Source organism: Dipodomys spectabilis, unplaced genomic scaffold (genome assembly GCF_019054845.1).
Source record: "Dipodomys spectabilis isolate Male_0828 unplaced genomic scaffold, ASM1905484v1 ptg000234l, whole genome shotgun sequence".
Taxonomy (NCBI): Eukaryota; Metazoa; Chordata; class Mammalia; order Rodentia; family Heteromyidae; genus Dipodomys; species Dipodomys spectabilis.
In genome coordinates, this window is record NW_024870911.1 from 6,254,156 (window position 1) to 6,277,206 (window position 23,051).

General features: G+C 35.4%; 1 protein-coding gene across 1 annotated transcript in view; it reads right to left on the reverse strand.

Annotated features, from left to right (window-relative positions):
- Trhde (thyrotropin releasing hormone degrading enzyme) overlaps window positions 1–23,051 on the reverse strand; it is a 388,269-nt gene that overhangs the window by 105,138 nt on the left and 260,080 nt on the right. The window contains exon 7 of the mRNA XM_042698986.1: window positions 22,115–22,180. Coding sequence (XP_042554920.1) covers window positions 22,115–22,180 — 66 coding nt within the window. The remainder of the gene's footprint in view (window positions 1–22,114; window positions 22,181–23,051) is intronic.

Genomic DNA, 23,051 nt, shown 5'->3' on the forward strand with positions numbered 1-23,051 from the left:
CTACTAAGCAAACTATCCCTATAAACAGATAAAATAGACTTCAAATTAAAATTAGTGAGAGGACATAAAGAAGGTCGGTACATACTAATTAAGGGATCTCTCCTTCAGGAGGATATTACAACTCTAATTATCTATTCACCAAACAACAGAGCACCCAAGTTCATCTAAGAAACAATACTTCACCTCAAATCTCACATAGATCCAAAGACATTAATTATTGAGAACTTTAACACATCACTATCCCCACTAGATAGATCAACCTGGCAAAAACTCAACAGAGAAACTGCAGTTCTAAACAACTGCATAGATCAACCAGATTTAACAGATATCTATTGAATATTTCACCCAGCAGCATCAGAATACTCATTTTTCTCAGCAGCACATGGAACACTTTCCAAAATAGATCACATTTTAGGTCACAAAGCAAACTTGTTCAAATTCAGAAACATTGAAGTTATGCCCTGCATTCTCTCAGACCACAAGGGAATAAAAGTAGAACTCAACAACAAAAGCCACCAAAGAAAGCCCTGTAACACATGGAGACTGAACAACACACTGTTGAATCACCAATGGGTCATGGAAGAGATTAGAAAGGAAATTCAAATGTTCATGATATTCAAAAATGAACACACAAATTACCAGCTCCTCTGGGACACAGCAAAGGCAGTACTCAGAGGCAAGTTTATAGCTCTGAGCTCCTACATCAACAAATTGGAGAGATCTGAAACCAACAATTTAATGAGACATCTTAATCTCCTTGAAAAAGAGCAGCAAGCTAAACCCCAATCCAGTAGATGGAGATAATTAAAATTATATCAGAATTAAATGAATTAGAATTCAAAAAATAGAAAAATCAACAAAACAAAGAGTTGGTTCTTCGAAAAAATTAACAAAATTGACAGACCCTTAGTAAATCTTATCAGAAAAAGAAGAGAACACAACCAAATAAACAAACTTAGAAATGAGAATGTAAACATCACCACAGAACAACCAAGACCCAGAACATTATAAGGGAATACTTCTCAAACCTTTATGCTAATAAATTTGAGAACCTGAAAGAAATGGATGATTTTCTAGTGAATATTGACATGCCAAAACTAAACTAAGATGAGTTAAACCAACTTAACAGGCCCATATCAAGCACTGAAATAGAAACAGCAATAAGAGACCTCCCATCTAAGAAAAGCCCAGGACCAGATGGATTTACAGTAGAATTGCACAAGGCCTTCAAAGCAGAGCTCACACCAATACTCCTTCAACTCTTCAATGAAATTGAAAGAAAAAGTTCACTACCGAACTCTTTCTATGAAGCCATCATAACCCTCATCCCAAAACCAGGCAGGGCCTCACAAAGAAAGAGAACTATAGACCCATTTCTTTGATGAACATCAATGCAAAATTTTGGCCAATCGACTTCAACAATTCATCCAAAAATTCATGCACCATGATCAAACAGGATTCATTTCAGGGAAAACTATAGACCCATTTCTTTGATCAACATTGATGCAACTTTTTGGCCAATCGACTTCAACAATTCATCCAAAAAATCATACACCACGATCAAGCAGGATTCATTTCAGGAGGCAAAGCTGGTTCAATATATGCAAATCATTAATTTAACTCATCACATCAACAAGAGCAAGAATAAGAACCACATGGTTATCTCAATAGATGCAGAAAAAGCATTTGACAATATCCAACACCTTTTTATGATGAAACTTCTGGAAAAATTAGGAATCCATGGAACATTCCTCAATACAATAAAGGCTGTATATGACAAACCTACAGCCAGCATTATACTTAATGGTGAAAAACTAAAGCCATTTCCACTAAACTCAAGAATGAAACAAGGATGTCCACTCTCTCTACTTCTCTTCAATTTAGTATTAGAATGCCTAGCTACATCAATAAGGCAAGAGGAAAACATAAAGGGGATCCAAATAGGGAAAGAAGAAGTAAAACTCTTCCTCTTTGCAGATGACATGATTTTGTAGTTAAAGAATCCCATAGACTCCACTCCCAAATTACTCAAGCTGATTCAAAACTTTGGCAAAGTAGCAGGGTATAAAACTAACCTTCAAAAACTAATGGCTTTTCTGTATGCCAACAATGAGAAAAGTATGGCTGAAATTAGGAAAGCAACTCCATTCATAATATCCCCACAAAAATAAAATACCTAGGAATTAACTTAACCAAAAAAGTGAAGGACATGTATGATGAAAACTTTAAAAACCTCAAAAAGGAAATCAAACAGAACTTAGAATGTGGCAAAACCTCCCATGATCCTGGATGGGAAGGATAAACATCATGAAAATGGCAATATTTCCCAAGGCTATCTACAAATTCAATGCGATACCTATCAATATTCCAACCTTATTCTTCAAGGAAATAGAAGAAGCTTTCCAAAAATTCATATTGAACAATACAAGACTCTGAATAGCAAAAATGAACCTTAACAGAAAGAACAGTGCTGGAGGAATATCAATACCAAATTTCAAACTTTCTAGAAAGCCATAGTAAGCAAAACAGCTTGGTACTGGCACAAGAACAGACCTCAGGACCAATGGGATAGAATTGAAAACCCAGAAATGAATCTTCAGACCTATAGCCATCTAATATTCATTAAGGGAGCCAAAAAAATAGAATGGAAGAAAGACAGCCTCTTCATAAAATGGTGCTGGCAAAATAGGTTAATTACTTGTAGAAAACTAAAGCTAGATCCTTATATACCACCCTGCACCAGAATCAACTTTAAATGGATCAAAGACCTCAGAGTCAAAGCAGACATCCTGAAAACATTACAGGAAGGAATAGGAGAAACCATAGGTCTCCTTGGCACAGGCTGAAATTTTCTTAATAGAAACCCAGAACACAAGTCAAAGAAAGGTTGGACAAATTGGATTGCATGAAATTGCAGAGCTTCTGTATGGTAAAGGACATAGCTAGCAAGATCAATAGAAAGCCCACAGATTGGGAGAAGATCTTCACTAGCCATACAACGGACAAGGGTCTCACATCTAAAATACACCTGGAACTCAAAATAAATCCCCCAACAACAAATCCTCAAAGAAACAACTGCCTAATAAATAAGTGGGCTAAAGACTTACAGAGAAACTTCTCTGAAGAGGAAAGAAGTATGGTGAATAGACACATGAAGAAATACTCAACCTCCCTAGCCATAAAAGAAATGCAAATCAAAACAACATTGAGATACCACCTCACCCCAGTTAGAATGGCTATAATCAAGAACTCTAATAACAACAGATGCTGGAGGGGATGTTGATAGAAGGGAACCCTACTGCATTGTTGGTGGGAGTGTAAACTTGTTGAACCACTTTGGAAAGCAGTATGGAGGTTCCTCTTAAGACTCCACATAGCCGGGCTCTGGTGGCTCACGCCTGTAATCCTAGCTACTCAGGAGGCTGAGATCTGAGGATCGCGGTTCAAAGCCAGCCCGGGCAGGAGAGACCGTGAGACTCCTATCTCCAATAAACCACCAGAAAACCGGAAGTGGCGCTGTAGCTCAAGTGGTAGAGCGCTCTCCTTGAGCTGAAGAGCTGAGGGACAGCGCCCAGGCCCAGAGTTCAAGCCCCACGACCGACAAAAAAAAAATAGAATACCCCTATGACCCAGCAAACCCACTTTTGGGCATTTACCCAAATAATCATAAACAAGACCACACTAAAGCTACCAGCACAACTGTGTTTATTGCAGCATTGTTTACCATAGCTAAGATATGGAACCAACCCATGTGCCTCTCAGTAGATGAAAGGTTCAAGAAAATGTGGTATATATACACAATGGAATTCTATGCCTGCATCAGAAAGAATGACACCACCCCATTTGTTAGGAAATGGAAAAACTTGGAAAAAATTATATTAAGTGAAGTAAGCCAGGCCCAAAGAAACATAGGTCCCATGGTTTCCCTTATTTGCAATAACTAGTATATGTCTGAGACAAGCAAAAAGGTCAGATAAGATGATGTTAAGTGAAATGAACCCCAAGATAAGGATACAAGTGTTTTTTTTTTCTTTCTTGCTTGCTATTGTTTCTAACATATTTATAAGTACCACGTGTTTTGTTTTGGTTTTTTTTTTTTTGCTTTGTTTTCTTTCTTCCACGGTATAACCCCTGTTTACACTTATATTTGATGTTGGTATAATTTGGGGAGGGGAAGGGAAAAAAAAACAAATTGTTTAAATAGGGATGCAGGTTGACCCATTGCCACAATGAGTTGTACAAGATGCTATGTTGAAAAACAAACTTTAAAATTTAGGCAGAGGGGCGTAGGGAGGGTGGGGAATGTAGTTGTGGAGGTGGGAAGGAAGGGATGGTAGGGGAAAAACAAAGGAGGAGGCAAAATGCTTGATAAGCAATGTACTCATTACCTTGCTCATGTGATTGTTACCCCTCTGTACAGTATTTTCACAATATAAAAAATGATCTGTACAACTTGGGGGGGTATTGGGAAGAGGGAAAGTAGGAGAAAAATGAGGGAAGGGATAACAAATTTGACAAGAAATATATTTATTACTTTACATATGTAACTGTAACCCCTCTATAATCACCTTGACAATTAAAAAAATTCTATAGTCATTATCTCTCATAAACTTTAATAATCTCAGTCCATTAAAAACAAGTAATAGGAGGGAAATATGATTAACAATCAATTGGCATGACCTATGAAAAAAATTTTCTTGCCTTTTTCTGTGGCATGAATTTCTTTATATTGTGCATCAATCCAAATCAGCATGCTGTTATATAGTAAATACCATCCTCATTTAGTAAATCAAACCACTAGACTCCAGACACTCTGGCATACATACAAACCCTAGACCAACTCACGCAACTGCTTACCCCAAATCTAATATCAAAGAGATATCATATACACAAATGAAAATCACATTTGAGGGCTGGGCATATTGCTTAGTGGTACAGTACTTGCTTAGCATATATGAGACTGTGATTTGAGTCCCTAACACCACCCAAGCCTACACACACAAATCACACTTAAAATTGACCTCATCCCAAGCATCATTATGTTAATTCTTTTTGGTAGTCCATCCCTAGTGACGACTTTTCCTCCCACCCACCTTCGTGCCTTTACCACCACATTCAAATAATGACCTATGGTCTAATGACCTATTCCTCAAAGGTTCTCACTTCCTTTATGACAATCATTGCCTCATATCTTACCTGAATGACTGAGTGTCCCTATTTTTTGTTCCATCCATTTCAAAGCTCATCTTTAAAGAAGCAAGAATACTTTTAATTTTGGGGAGTCGGTCTTGAGGCTTGAACTCTGGGCCTGGGCGCTGTCCCTCAGCTCCTTAGCTCAAGGCAAGTACTCTACCACTTGAGCCAAAGCACCACTTCCATTTTCTGGTGGTTAATGGGAGATAAGTGTCTCACAGACTTTCTTGCCCAGGCTGGCTTTGAACTATGATCCTCAGATCTCAGCCTCGTGAGTAGCTAGGATTATAGATGTGAGCCACGGGTGCCCAGCCCAGAATACTTCTAACCAAATGTGCACGCAACTCACCACTATTCTCAGAATAGAATCCAAATACCTCAGTCAACTTCAAAATGCTTACCATGGTCTGCTCCCTTTGCACCTCTCCCATCCCATGTGAACTCATTGCTCTTTGCCTCAAATGAGCCACTTTCAGCTCTATGAGCATACCTAATACATCCCCTCTAGTTCTCTGCACACAATATACTCCAATTTTTTTTCTCATGTTGCTACTTAAATTCAATTCATTCTTTGGGACTCAATTTTAGTGCATTCACTTGAGGAACTCTTCCACCCTCATTCTGTTCTCTTTACTAATGTGAAGTTAAATGTTTTTTACACTCTCATCCACTGCATTGCATAAGAGCATGCATTGCATTGTATCACTATTCTGTTTTTATTAATCTGATTTCTCACATTGTCTATAAGCTCCAAAAGAGTAAGAAACACATGACTCCTGTTTATCATTATGTAGCTTGCATCCCCATGCCCAGCATAGTAGACAGTAGATGCTCAATATATGTATGTGATTTGTCATTGCTTTTGGCACTATGCCTTCCTCTGATCAACAATGAAACAGACAGACACTTTTACATCCATCATCCACCCAAAAGTGCCTTATTTAGACACAATTGAAAAATACAATTCAATATTTCAGTGCATATTTGTCAGATATATAACTTGTATCTATCTAAACATGAGCTATTGCTTATGAGACAATTTTATTTTATTTCCTTTGCTAACAAGTGACATGGATCATAACCCTTCATGTAGAAATCCCGATGAAACTAATAAAGTCAAAGGGAAAAATCAGACTAAGCTGAAGAAATAAGCTATTATCTTTTAAGATTTATTTGGAAATAATTATGGAATCGTTTATCTCTTCTTGATGAGTCCCTCAGCATGCCAGGATGGAAAATTGACCCCGTATAGGGCTTATTCCACGGGACACAGAGCATTCATGGGTCCAATACAAACTAATAGCTTGGTAAAGCTGCAGCTAATCTCTGGAATAATTATGTGCCCACCCTTATCTATGTTTCAGAGATGCTTCCATCCCCAGGTTTGTGGCTAGATGGCAGCAGTGATCCCAAGCATCACATTCAGATGTTCCTTGTATGGAGGAAAAACAATTTCTTCATAAGCCTCTCTTTCAGGAAACAAACTCATTCTTTAGAATTTTCAATGATCAAAATCACATTGCTGACCACTGATGGCTCATACCTTTAATCCTAGCTTCTCAGGAGGCTTAGATCTGAGGGTATCATGAGACTTTTAGCTTCAATTAAGCACCCAAAAACTAGAAACAGAGCTGTGGCTCAAGGTGTAGAACACCAGCCTTAAGCAAAAATGTTAAGAGAACGTGCCCAGGCCCTGAAGTATAGCCTCAGTACTGCCACAAACAAAAATGTTTCATACACTTCAGCAAAAGCCCTTTACTGCAGCTAAAAGGAGCATTGTTTGGGGAATTCCATAGGAAATTCAAAGTTCTCAAAAATGTTTCTCTCTCCCAGGGAGGGCAAGAGGGAAATCAGAATCAAGCTAATAAGAAAGAAGAGGAGATTATCTCTGGGCAGACTACCAGTGTTTCTATGAAGAGATGGGACTCAGGTCTCGGCCTCCGTGTCACTGGGCAGTGGAATACCCTCCCCTTGAGAAATGAGTTTGGAAAATGCTAGGTAAATTCAAGCATTGATTGTTTTTTGTTTGTTTTTGTTTTTTCCCATGTGACAAGAGGGCTGAAGCAAAGGTTTGAAATACTGTTGCTTTCTATCAAGAATAATTGTACCTCTAAAGATGTGTAGTGAGCATGTGTCATGTGTTGGCTTTACCACATTTAGTCATGATTCTTCTACAGGGGCAGTGACTCACTATGGGATGTGGGGGGAATCAAAGGCTCTGTTCCCACTATGGAAAGGGAAAGGACAGAACACTAAGTATTTCCTCTCCATTTCGCATGGCAACTAAAAGCACAAGCATGTACTCTCACCCCCTGAACGTGTGTGCTTCATGTTAGGACCATGAATTTTAAATGAATAATGAGAAAAGAAAGTAAATAAGTATGAGTAGCTGGAAGATTAAACCCTGTGATAGCAATACTGAAGGGGTAGAGCCATATTAATGACAATAGCTGCACTTGCCATGTACTTGGATAGCAGTCTTGATTATGGAATCTTGTGTTCTCTAGTGTCAAAGCTTAATTCTTCAGACTTCTCCAGTGTTCTATGAGCTGCATAATATCCTTTTAGTATATTTCTTTCTACTTAATTCAGCTATGATATAAACAAACAAGCAGATACTTTTTTAATCCTCTTGGTAATTCTCAGAGAGAAATTTAAAATTATATCTTACACAACTTATACAAAATGAACCAGTTTTGTACTATATAAAATTCTGGTTGTGTTATGGGCAGTTAGTATGGGGGAAATGAGTTATGTACTTAATTTTTTTTAAAAAGCACGTACAAAGTTTGGGAAAAATTAAACTTAAATGGGATGTAGAAACTTTCCAGAAATAAGGATGCAAGTAGTAACACAATTTTTAAAATTATCTAAGACTTGTATGTAAAAGAGGCTTTAAAATGGGAAACATAGTTCTGAACTTAAATGTTTATCAGCTGATGCATTCTTAGAGGAAGGTGATCTTAAAAGGACATAGGAATAACAAAAGCAGAAAAAAAGTGTCCAATCACTGCAATGTCACACATGAGTTAGTTAAACTCATACAAAGCCGGGCCCATCTACTTCTTGCACATTGACCTTGGGAGACAGAAGCAAACAGACTAAAATAAACACAAAAGTCAACTAAAGCAAAGAAAGCCTCACTATAAACCAAGATATATATTCTGGTTAGTATCTATAGACTAGTTAAAAATATTAAACAAAATGATCAATAAGGTATTAAGAAAGCTTTATACAAAAATAAAAGACAAATGTTTTTTTCTTTCTTGTGATTGTTTCTAACATATTTGTAAGATGATTTCTTTGTTGCTTTGTATGTCCCTCCCCCACAGTATAACCCCTGCTTTCACTGTATTTGATGTTGGTATAATTTTTAGAGGGGAAGGGGAAAAAAATCATTTAAATAGGGATGCAGGTGGACCCACTGCAACAATGAGATATACAAGTCCTTATATCGAAAAAAGAACTTTACGACTTTGGCTGGGGGTGGGGAGTGGGGAGAGTAGAGGGGGTGGGGTGGGAGATGCGAAGGGATGGGAAGGGGAAACAAAGGAGGAGGCAACAATGCTTGATAAGAAATGTACTCATTACCTTGCCCATGTTATTGTAACCCCTTTGTACAGTATTTTCACAATAAAAAATAAATAAAAGAAATATATATATACTCTTACTATATATATATATATATATATATATGCTTAACTCTAACAGATAAGAATTAAAAATGGAGAGGTATACATAATTTTTGAAACTTTTATGTCCATAAAATATAGTAACTTGCCCGGCGCCTATGGCTCATGCCTGTAATCCTAACTCAGGAGGCTGAGATCTGAGGATTGTGGTTCAAAGCCAGCCCAAGCAGGAAAGTCTGTGAGACTCTTATCTCCAATAAACCACTGGAAAATGGAAGTGGTGCTGTGGCTCAAGCGGTAGTGCACTTGCCTTGAGCTGAAGAGCACAGGGACAGAGCCAGAGGCCAGGCCCAGAGTTCAAGCCCCACGACCGACCAAAAAAAAAAAAAAATAGTAACTTTTCAAGAAAAAATAAAGTAAAATGGGATCTAGAGGCATGACTAAACTTTCCAGACACAACAGTTTCGAGCCACCCTACTAAGTGAAATAAACAAAAAATGAAAGGCAACAATAACAATGAACGAAAAAGGAAAGGTGACATTTAGGAAAGAAAGAAAGCTATTTTAAAAGATCTAAGAACAATACTTGGGTATATCAGTGTTTGCCTGTTATTTTGCATCTTTTTTTTAAATGTATGTTTTCTTTAAATTAAAATTTATCTTTATAAGTTGTTTACTTAGACATGGAAGCATTTGGATTATTTCTCCAGGAACAGAAAGATTTTACATATTTTAAAAAACCATTACTCCATTTAATGAATGTAAATTTTGCAATTTTCAGTATTTTTTTCCTAAGAGGGTTGCTAAATATAGCAGAAAAGCAAGAAAATTTTTACATCAGAACAACCTGCCCACCTCAGGAAAGGGTTGTTGGCTTATTTATTTTAAATCATACACAATGGCAATTCTCATACCACTTTTGTTTTCAAATATGTCTTATGTGGTAATTACAGATTATGCACTAATGCTACCACATTCAGAAGAATTACCCATTACAATATTGCCTCTGCTGCATTTGGACTCCACTGCAAAACAACTTGACAGGGTTCTACACCTGTCAGTGAAACAGTGTAAATATAATAGTCTTCAGGGGTGTTGCAGAGCAGTAAAAAAAATCCCCACCTCTCACTTGTGTTGCTAACCTGAAATATTACCAAGATATAAAATGAATCTATTGGTAAAACCCAAGTTTGTGAATTGCTTTTTTTTTGAATGCCCTGATAAAGGACTTTGACCACTACAAGTTCACAAAACGGATAAATTATATTGTAGCTGGGAAAAATGCATTGCCTCTTATAAATCAAAATGCAGTTTTAGGTGTATGCATGGAATTTCTCTCTCCCACCTTTCCTTGCTCATCCCTAGGGCTGCTGACCAATTGAGAAGGAAATATAATTCAGTTGAGGAAAAATAGAATGCATATTCAGGTAATATAAAATAGAATATATATTCTGATAGAGTCATCCTAGATAAGAGAAAAGCTGATTCTTACCCATTACGTGATTTTGATGGGTGACCCATGGAATGGAGGCAAATGCCGAAGTTGACATTAAAGCAGTACCACCACTCACCTTCAAACTCAAGAAACATACACTACCTCTACTTCTTTCATCAGTGTATATCATGATGTCGGGCTGATAACTGTGGATGAGGGCTGAGAGCTCTTTGCTGTATTTTCTAGACAGCAAAATATTCCTTAGGGCCTTTCATAACATAAAGACAGCTTAAAAACTCCACATATTCAAAAATGTGGATAAGTTTTCTAATACAGCTTTAAAATAATAATATTTTGTATTCTGGACCAGTTGGTTTATTTTTTAACTGTTGTTTCTAAGTGTAGATATTTTTAGTTCTCTGATGGTTCAACACATTGAGCAGTGGGGTTTGAACTAAGGCCCTCCTGATATCACTTGCCTTTTTTGCTTAAGGCTGGAGTTTTGCTACTTCTTTATCAATTCTTAACAAACATGATCATTTCGTTTGTAGCCCCTGTCCTTTAATTAAACTGGCTTAACAAAAACACCGATTCTGAATGAATCCATGTATTTGTTCTTCTCCATATCTGTGTTTATAGATGAGTATTCAAGGGAAATAATGCACTTGAGACACTTGGCTTTGTTGTACATCAGACATCCTTAAAGTCAGGCACAGAGAGCAGCCTGACAGTTCTTCCTACTCCTGTGTACACACCCCTCCTCTCCACCTCTCACCGCAGCACCCATTTAACTACTGCATTGCTTAAAGAACACTGAAAACATCAAAGCCACCAGAAAGAAGTTCACTTATATGTGCACTCCCTGTTTCCCCCAAATGCTAGAAAGGGAACTGTCAAAGACCAACACTCTCAAAACTATCCTCGGTTAACTTAAAACCAGTACAGCCATTGCTCAACTTTAAAATCAAAACGAAACAAAACCAAACCAGAATTCCTCCTATCCCCAATCTCCTCTTGCAAATTTCTATTCTATCCTACCTACTTTGGCTTCTCTCCTATATATCTACTTGTTCCTTACCCATTCTAATGAGCATGGCAAGTCTGTGTGTCAGAGGAGCACCTTTTGGTCTTTTTGTCGTTGTTCTTAATAATATTTTTATTGTAAAAATACAGTACAAAGGGGTTACAGTTTCATGAGCAAGGTAATGAGTCCATTTCCTATCCAGCATTGTTACATCCTCCTCTATTTTTCCCTTACCATCCCTTTCCTCCCCAGCTACAGAGCTGCCTTTCATCACATTGACCATTTTAATATTCCTGAAACAAGCTTTTCTCTGTGGCAGTGACAGATGATACCTTTACTGTTCTGTCTGGCACCCTGGAGATTCCATCTCCACCTCCTTCATAGGCCCTGCCCTGCCCTGCTCTCAGCCTCCAACTGTTATATCCTCTAAGGACTTGTTTTCCAGGCCCTCAACTGAGAAATCTCAGTCAGTCCTGATATAGAGTAGTGTAGATCTAGATAAAACTGAAGAGCTTTCAAGAGTCTTGTTAACACTCCCTTTCTCTCTCTCTTTCTCTTTCCTTCTCCTTTCCTCTTTCTCCTTTCCTTTCCTTCTTTTTCTCCCTCCTCCCTTCTTCCTCCCTTACTACCTCCTTCCCTTCCTGCCTTTCTTTCTTATTGCTTTAAGGAGTCCTCAAGTTGGCTTTAAACACATGATCTTCCTGCTTCAGCCTCTCAAGTACACTACTAAGAGTAAATGCCAAGACAATAAAAAAGTTAGACATACCCTACAAAATCAAGAAAAGTTAGGGAAAAGGTTGGTTGGAAAGGGATGGGTGAAAAGATTGAAAGCAGTGACATTGATCAAGATGTATTGTATTCATAAACTGCTTTGTTAAATAGCACCTCCTTTGTACAAATATTTAAAGATAATAGTAAAAAGATAGCAAGTAAAATAAAGAACTCCAACTTTTACATGAGCCAAAAAAGCATGTATAAAAGTTATTAAAGCAAATAAAAAGAATCAAAAGCTGAAAGAATATTTAAATTTTCAACTTTGTTTATGAGGAAATATATATATATATATATATATATATATATATATATATATATATATACAGAAATAACAGTGGGAGAAATTTTTGCCTAATAAAATGAATATTTATTTGAAATCTTATAAGATTCAATATGTTTTGCATAGTGCATTTAGAGAACTTTTGGACATTACACGTAGTAGTTAATAATATTTAAGAGGAAAATTTCATACTTCTACAAATGTGTTAAAGAGATCATGAAAAACATAGTGGCAAAATTTATAAAAAATAATTAAAGGGGCTGGGAAGTTGGCTCAGTGGTAGAGTGCTTTCCTTGCATGCCTGAGGCCCTGAGTTCGATTCCTCAGCACCACATAAGCAAAAAAAATAAAAAAAGCCGGAAGTGGTGCTGTGACAAGTGGTAAAGCGCTAGCCTTGAGCTGAAGAGCTGAGGGACAGCACCCAGGCCCAGAGTTCAGGCCCCACGACTGGACCCCCTCCCAAAAAATTAAAGTACTATTTAAGAATAATTGAAACGCAATTTGAATGCTCACAAATACAGAGTGCAGTGCATTGTGAGACATATACGTCATATAAATAATGGTAAAATAAATAACAATGCTATCACCAAAAATGAAAGCATGAGTAAAAAACAAATCTAACTTAGGAGGAATTTTCTGCAGACATTAAAACTTATGACTACCAAACATACAGCTCTGAGCTACTACATGAGCTTTCCAAAAGGAGAACATAAAATAAGAGGAAACTAAAATTTCAAAGGAAAAAAATAAAAGAACTGCTGTTTCAGGACCTAAATAAATTAGGAAAAAACATTGCCTCTAAGGTAAGTTTATTGTACTTCTATATTGGTAATCGGACCAAATGGTAATGTCTATAAATGTCAAAGACAATGTTTAGACAGTTATACCTATGTAGACAGTCTTACACAGGTGTAACCAAGTACACAGGCATTTGCAAAGCAGATGCAATTACAGACACTAGCATACAAATGTACCGGTCCATCACTGAATGTGTCTAATAATCTCACAGATGATTTTTAAATAAAGTGAGCAAAAATACCATTTTATTCTATCCACTTGATAGGCAAAAATATACATCTTAAGCCTTTAATTAACAGATAAAAGAAAACAAATACAGTATCATAAAGGCTCTGGTTAGATTGGATAAAATACCTGTGAGATGACCAAATACAAATGTGCTTCTCTAGAAATCAAGTCATCTTAGTACTATGTAGTCACAATCATCAGCTTACAACATTTATGTCAAAATTGAGGAAATAAGGACTCAGAGACTTTATACAAAAAAACACTGCAGCTTACAAATAGACTTAGATTTGTCTTATTCAAAACTGTAAATAGATATGATATTTATTTTTTTGAAATTACTGATTTTGTCCTAGAGATAGAACTACATGGAATCGTTCCATAAATAAATAAATAAATATGTATATATTCAATTTGGCTTTGCAGTTAGATCTTTAATAAATTAAATGGTAATTAGATTGATTCCCAGTTCAGATAGTAGTATTATCATATGATATTGAATTATCACAACAAACTAACATCAAACATATAATAATTGCAACAAACTATTATCAAGTATTACCTTTCTAGCTATAACATGCCTACAAGTGTATAACATTTCATGTAGAACATGTAAACATTGAGCAAAAAGTGTCTAGTCAATCATTTTAGAATGAGCATGATTTAACTACCATTTGAAAAAGAACAATAAAAACAATAAAATCATTAAGAAGAACAGCAACAAAGATGAAACTTCTGTGTCCCTTTCTTGGGAGTTCATTTTGCTTTAGCATCAGATTATATGGTTATATGTACATAGCTTTTAACCTCTTCTGCTTGTCCTAGACATATACTAGTTCTTGCAGATAAGAGAAACCGTGGAACCTATGTTTCTTGGAGTCTGGCTTAATTCACTTAACATAATTATTCCAAGTCTTTCCATTTCCTAACAAATGAGGTGGTGACATTCTTTCTGATGGAGGAATAGAATTTCATTATATATATATATATATATATATATATATATATATATTCCACATTTTCTTGATCCATTCATCTACTGAGGGGCATCTGGGTTGGTTCCATATCTTAGCTATGGTGAATAATGCTGCGGCAAACATAGTTGTGCTGGTAGCTTTAGTATGGCCTAATTTGTGATCTTTAAGTAAATGCCTAAAAGTGGGATTGCTGGGTCATAGGGAAGCTCTATGTAATTTTTTGTTTCTTTTGTATGTTCTTCCCTTATGGTACAACCCCTTTGTGACTGTATATGATTCTGATGCCCTGCATCTTGTATATACATATTTCTAATTTGGGGAGGGGAAGGAAAATAACAAAATGCTGAAATAAGGATACAGGATGACTCAGTGTACAATGAGATGTACAAGACACTGTCTTGAAAACAAAATTTACAACTTTACATTGGGGGAGAGCGGTGAGAGAGGGGAGGGAGGAGTTGGGGAGGTGGGGAGGAAAGGGATGGTAGGGGAAATATAAAGGAGAGTGAAACAATGCTCAATAGGAAATGGACTTATTATGTTGCTCATGTAACTGTAACCCCTCTGTACAGTAGCTTTTATATATATATGTATATGTATATATATATATAAAATAAAATAAAGGAAGAGGCAACAATGCTTGATAAGAAATATATTCATTACCTTGCTCATGTAACTGTAACCCCTCTGTACAGTATTTTCACAATAAAAAACTTATTTAAAAAATAAAACAAAATAAAATAAGATCTTCATTAAAAAATAAGATCTATTGAGAAATAAACTTTGATATACTGTCTCTGTTCTAATTTTTTTTAGTGCTAATATATCTGAAGACCTATGTACAAGAAGGCAAATACTCTCACACATAGACATAAAGCTGAAATTTTCAAATAAAAATCTTGAATACACATGTTAACATAGAACACCTCACTGGAACACAAGTTACTGAGCATGTTGTTGCTGCTAATAATCCCTATGGCTTTTGCCTGTCATTACCTCCAAGCTATAAGAATTTTATGAGCACAAACCAATAATAATGATATTTCCTTTCTGCTTTCTATGCACACCTCATTGCCTTACATTGATTTGCATAAGCAATTTCCACCCTGATAATTGGAGCCAAGCATCTTGCTGTAAGTTACCTTATGGAAAAGAACAGTTAAATACTAATTAAGAAAAATCTTTCTTTATTCAACCATATTTTAGATGCTATTCAATTTTCCTTACTGGTTGAACAGGAAGGTGACTTGCTTTCTGACAGGAAAACTCAAATCTCAGGATTTGAGTTTGCATCAAGCTTAACAATGATCTTTGTTCATAATTTCAATTTCCTGATGTTGACTCATTACAACATGAAGAATCATACTGCTGGGTTCCAATCATTAAAACAATATTGCTTTCTTTGAAAAGAAAAAGCAATTGTGCAGTATTAAGCACTACTACACTCAAAGCCTGGGACAGTGCTAAAACTTTCATGCTCAAGGCTAGTGCTCTATCACTTGAGCCATAGCTTCATTTCTGGCTTTTTGGTTGTTAATTGGAGATAAGATTCTCATGGACTTTTTCCATGGATAGCTTTGAAGTACAATTCTCTAACCTCAGCCTTCTGAGTAGCTAAGATTACGGGCATGAGCCAATGGTACTGATACTAAGTGCTTTTTTAATAGCCCCAAAGCTGATCAATGCTATATGAGAATTTCATAATCGTTGCTTTGTTTTTATTACTAGAAAGGTTTTTAAAACTAAAATTAATTAGGAAGAGTTAAACAACTAAAGTGAAATATGGAAGGTCCAAATAATATCATAAATATTCCAACTTAAAGCATCATTATCTGAATTACTTTTAAAGTAAGTCTGCAATTCTAAAATAGAAACAAGCCTGAAGGTATAGAAACTTTATTTCAATCATAAAAACAAAGTAATATAACCGAATTTGGATTTATTAAACATATGTATTTTAACTATAAGCATTACTACACATAGGTGAGGATTCACTTATATGCACCACGCAGTGAGATCTCTAGTAAATGAGAAATGTAAAAATTCTAAAATTGTTGTCATAGGTACTAGTGTATAATGGAAAGAGAAATAACAGGCAACACTCATTTAAAGAACAAAGATTGTCAGGGCTTATCTAAAATTGCCAAGAATTTGTAGAGAGACAGAAGAGGAGAGTGGGGACAAAATTTGCGTAAGCTTATATTCCAGGCAACACACAGGATAGGAAACTCAACACCACTGCACATTGAAGTTTGTTCCAGTAACAGATATGATAGAAAAGGGATTGGACCACATTCCCTTCTACCCTATTGTCTCATCACATTGCTTGTGTGCTTATAAGAAGATAATCACTTTCAATTAATGCAACTATTAAACAGATTTGGAAGCCCTTAGACTATGCTAGGTTGTCCTTAGACACATTACTACTGAGAAAGAAATTTGGAAATGTTCGTGTATAAACAATAACTCAGGTGCCTATTGTGAAAATTATATTATATTTAAAAACTAACTAGAGCTTGTGTGAAGATGGGTTTCTGGTTACTGTTGACCTGCCTATTGCATTTCCCAGACTCTGCTGAAGCCCAAATAGGGCTTAATATATAATCATGTGTTTGTTTTCTTAGCCATTATTACTAAATCACTACCAGAACAAAATCCGGAGCTGGAAAAATACATAAGCTTACATCCCAGATGTGCTGTCCAAAGCTGGTCTTCAATCAAAAGCAATTTAGCCAAAATACTACTTAGATTCCTTTCTCTGAACTTACTATACCCCTTGAGGATTGGCCCAGTTGGGGAAGTAAGAGGGAGGATTCTACACTTGTGTGCATGTTAAACAAATGTTTTAAATGATCCAATTAATCAAAAATCAAAGCAATCACTTTCAGCTAAACTTTCCTATATTTTCCCAGGTTTTTTAAATTACAGAATTATTTTTTTAAATTACAAATTTTAAAACTTAATACATTTTAGACACATTGCCAATATAACTATATCTGATATAACCTCATCAACTCAGAAAGGAAAATGAAGATTTGGGATCCCAAGCAACTAGACTGCAGCTATGAACTGGGTAGATGGTGCTCATTTTCCTGATTTCTCTCATCAGACATCTGTATAAAATTGTTGAAATCAGTTGGAAACATTCTTCTGTAAGTACAGAAATATCCTACGATCTTAAAACCAATAAAAAGAAAGGGATACACTGAGGAGTGAATGGCTTTCTACATCTCCACAAAACAATCCAGAAATAATGCAAGGAAAATTTAATTAATAAGACAGACATGAATAGGTCAAGTGTCTGTTAGCTCATCATTGCCATTCCCATGACCTTCTTTAGCATTATGTGGGCTGGAAGCCAGAAAGCTGTGTTTCCTATCATTCTTTCCTGGTTAGGTCCAAGTTTAAGTTTTACAATAACAGAGGCACACACAGGAGATACAACAGACACTAAAGAAAGAAGAGCATTCAATGCTCAGTACGGTAAGAGAGTGAAGACATGTCACCCTTGGAGAGGATGGGAGTGGAAGACTGTGGGAGCTTCCAGGATACTGCAGGTAGATCAGAATATGAATATTAGTTCTGAGTGGTAGCGAGATTTCCTGGTTTTCTGAAAGCTGGCAGTGATATTTCTGACCTTTCCTCCCACTCCCATCCCAGTTTTAGGAAAATGTAAATATATGCAATGCTGAATATGTTTCTTTTGGCAAACCTAGAATGCTTTTGTTTTTGTTACTGAGTTACACACTAGAAGTGGTTTCAGACCTTTCAAAATGACTGCCTTCAGGTGCTTGCTTGATTAAACTTAAAGAATATAGTATCCTTGAAGATAGGTAATAGTAACCCATAGTTTGCAGGGTCCCCTTCCTGGAGTCCCCACAATGACACTCATCAATGGGGGGTTTCTGATTCTACTTAAGGCCAATCTCCCAGATACTTCAGACCCATAAGTAAAATCAATTCCAGATTGAAATAGTACAAGCTGAAATCCTAACCTTATAAAATAGAATTTATGTACTACAAAAAACTCTAAGAAAACTTTAAGAAGTCTCTACAAATGCCATCTAAGAGAACTAGACTTTAAACACCAAAATGTACAGTATGTAAAGCAAATGAGGAAAATAGATTGGTAAAAAAAATCCTCATAAAATGGATTTTCTAATGCTGGTAGTATGAAATATTACTAGCAGAAACTGTAACAGATGGCAGGCTTGTTTGACAACCCTTATAGTATGGCACACTTTCGTAGCTATCCAGTGTTAATATTCAGATGGTAACTTTAAGACTCAAGAACAATAGATCTTGCACAACTAGTTTGTGGTTCTCTTTTCAAATTCAAAAAGCTGCCCCAAGTTAAAAATACCAAGTAAAAATTATATAACTAGACGACAGAGAATATGAAAAGTAGAAAGAATCTTGGAGAATTTAGTCTTGCATTTTACAACTATAAGGTCAAAGGCCAAAGCAGATTTCATGACTTTCAGAAAGCTCAGCATTAATTAAAAGTAGAAACGTGACTTGGTTTGCTCTTGCCTCCAAGTTCCCCAAATATGCCTGCTATTATTTTGTAAAATGGGTTATGTAGAACAATAAGAATGTAGAGTTTGCAAAAGTATAGTTATTTCTGTGTTTAGATATATATTATGTATGACTGGTACATGTTGTCTAAGACAACATGTATTACCCTTAGTTTCAATACCTCCAATTCAAACATTCAAACTATAGCTGCTTCTCTTGAGAGGCAGATACAAGAGGATGGATCCATGGGTTTGAAGTCAGCTCTGGCAGAGCCCTAACACAAATCAAAATAAAATCAAGAGACCTATGAGACAAGCATGAAGCACTAGATTATATGAAGGTCTAGTTCTAATCACTAGAATAATAATTTTTTTTAAAAAAGGAATGCATAGAAAAAAAACTGAAGCTAGTTTACTAGTGGTATCAGGACTAACATATAAATGTGCAGTCTGTAGGCAAAAAGTAATTCAGGTTTTTCACTATAGAATTTTTCTCTACATTTTGTAATAGGTGATTCAATGAGTTTATGATGTCTATAAACAGAGTTTTCCTTACAAAATCTCTAGGATATCTGTGTTCTGAGATATATATACATATATATATATATATATATGCAGTTTTATATATATACATATATATATATATATACAGTTTTATATATATATATATATATATATATGGTCATATAAAGTACTATGCAAGATTTTAAAAAGTGTTGAATACAAATTTAAATATTTTATAAGTGAAATGTGAATTTTATAAAATAGGCCCCAGAAGCCTATAGCATTCCTATGTTTATGTACATGCAGATTGCATATACAATATGCATATATATGTATCAATATATGTTTGTGTACATTATATAATATTTATTTATTTGTAAGTAATGTTTGCCTTATTCCCCAAGGAACATAAGGTAGGCCATGAAAATTCACAGAGTTGCAGAAAAAATACAAAAATCAACAAAACAGAAGTATAGAATAAACAAAGAAGAAATTGCCATTTTTACATCATTTCTGCATGACATAGGCAGCATAAAGTCTGAACACAAAAAAAAGAAAAATGAAAGCAAAGAGCGCAAAGGAAGAAGGTTAGGAAGAAGGAATGGAGAAAGAAAAAATATATATGGAGTAACACTCTGTAGAATTTGGAATTATCTGTGCCTGTGAATCTAACCCTGGATCTGTTTGCAAACAACAAACTTCCATTTGTCAACATAGAAATACTCACGGTTAATGTAAAAACAATTAATAGATTTTTTCTGATGGAGGTAAGGCCTGACAGACCAGATTAGCTCTATCAACAGCTTGTAAACCAAGACTCCCCAGAGCCTGACAGACAGGAAGCTTATTAATTTCAACTCTGTGACCACTCAGCACCATGACATGAACTGTCTGTTCAGGAGGTCATCTCCAAAATGTACCCCATACATCTTCATGCACAAGAGACGATAATTTATCACCTAGACATAGGGATCTACTGTAAACTCATCCAAACTGCTGATGATACACTAAATCAGTTTGAGTGATGAGGATAAATAAAGACGCAAGCAAAGGACTGAAGGGTACAGATCTATCTGATCAATGAGCTGTCACAAGGCAAATGGAATGCAATGTTGACAAACATCGAGTCCCTCAGCTGAAAATTAGCCAAATAAGGTATTACCACATAAAAGCACATATAAATCTAAGTTTCAAATGGAAGTTGGATGCCATGGAAGTATATTCTAATAGTTTCAGATAAAACTGAATAGGCAGGGTTTGTAGTAAAAGATGTGTTAAAATTAATATATTTTACAAAGTATATAGAAAGGATGATGAAATAAGAAAAATATCACGAAACAATAATTCTTTCCAAATAATGATATAACTAGGGTTATTCAATCTGCTGAGCAAATCCAAATGCAGGGATGAAGAAAAGCAATAAAAAAAAATAGGATACAGAAAATGATTTCACACCAACTCACTACCAGGAAATCAAATTCGATTTGTATTGCCCTTACCAAAGCTTTGATATTTTCTGAAGCTGTCATACTACAACGTTGATGGGGAAAAACAAAGGAGCGGGATAAAGAAGGACATTCCTCCAGATAGTTTATATTCATGCAGGGCACTCCTTGAAAAAGAAAGATTTTCCCAGTTATGTGATCAGAATAGTGCCTTTATCACTTGGCAAATAGGTTCAATGGATTCAGCAATTCTGAAGGTGTCCCTAATGGAAAGAGCTGATTAAAGTAAACTCCAGCCCCTGCTGAGAAAGGAATCTGTAAAAATATTTTCTAAGGGAAATTACTTTTCAAGAAATTTATGTATTTTCATGGTTGCATTAAGGATATACAGTTTGTCATAACATATTTAACTCTTGCTTTGTGTTTTTATCTTTCATTGTATGTTGAGTAAAGAGAGAATTATACTACTAAAATATGACCTGATCCCAGATGTAGTTTATTTAAATTTCTAAATGAAAAGCTTACTAAGAACAGATAAGATTGATTGCTCTCTCTGTCTTAGCATAATTGTATTTCAGGTGAACATCAATTTACTTTAAAGGACAGTTCTAAGTAGCAGAATGCATCATAAATAATTCATCAATCACAGCTATGAGAAACATGATTTACTCCCGCAGATTCAAGGGAATAAAAGTTCCATTTCTTCTATATTTGTATCTACTTTAAAGAGTTTAATAATGTTCCTTTTTAAGAATATACTCTTAAACTTCATATTTTAAATGCAGCCTGATAAAATATTGCCTTTTTCTTCCTACTTAAAAAAATATTTAACTGAAACAAAACAATTATCATTGGACAACAAACAAACCATGTTTATCAAGAGCAAAACAACCATGACATAAAAGGTACATATCTGGCAATTAGCCCCCAAATATGGGTGTTACTTGTAATTCTAGAAAGACCAGTAATTTGTTCTCATAGTATAGCCCATATTATATCAACATTTAGTGAAGGAAAAGTATATGATAGATTCAGAAAGTCTTTCTTGGATTATGTGTGAAAATTACTTCAATTTTTAAGGCAAGTTAAACACATTCTAAATTTTATTGAAATTATTTGAGTTTAACCTGATGATACAGTGAATCTCCTATCTACAACTTCCTTTTCTCATTTATAAGGATTGTTGCTTACCTTACAGGTCTTAAAATCTTCCATCATTTCAATAACTTGGTAATATTCAGAACTGTAACATATCCTTAAAATAGATTGACATGGAAAAGTGTAAAAGAAAATAGAAAACATTTTACTTACTTGCAAACCTCTCTGAAAAACTGAATGGCCCATAAAATTAGCCAGCATTCTTATTAAAGCAGCACCCTGTAGGAAAAAGTATTAAAAATAAAAGAATTTCAACCAAGCATGATTCTAACAATGTCCTGTGCCAATAAAAATAGTTTGCTTCCTTCTATCTAAAAATATTTAATAAGAAAAGCATGAAGTGATATCTCATTTCTAGATTGAAAATCACATTATTTTTGGTGTTTGTTTCTAAAAATTTATGAGGGTAAAATGTGCAGCCACAAAATGGAAAACTCTCAGATAAAATGTCTCATATAATAATAATCTGTAATTCAAGAGTTATTAACATTTCATTAAGTATTGTATACAAGAGTTCTGTGGTGTTGTGTTAGAAATTTAACATGCCTCTTCTCCTATTGCTCTGTTGTCCATGTGACTCAGTAAGAATGTACTCTCTGTTTTTACTTCTCATGGTAGTGGTGCTTTGCGTGGGGAAGGGGTGGCGGGGGGGGGAAATCTCTTTCCCTCCCTCCTTAAATAACCAGTTGTTCAAACAACTATTTTATTTTACTTAAAGTAAGATAAACTTACTTGGTTCCAGGTCCGAAACAAAGTTCTGTGGTTCTTGTACTACAAACTCATAATTTTGTAGGGGAAGGTTGCACATGTTAATAAATATTCATATTAGAGTACAGCTCTGAAGTGGAAAATAGAGACTACCAGACTCTCAAAGTACCCAGGTTCAAATCATGACTTTGCTTGCTAGTCACCATGATTACTTGGGAAAACTATGTCTACTCCCTTTCTTCTTTTCCTTACAATGAATAAAGGATACCAGTTATATTTACTGCAATTGTTCTTCAACTCAAATGAATTAATACATGTGAAGCAGTTTAAACTGGTTCTGAAAAATATTGCGTACTATAGAAGTGTGTGTGATAGCATATCA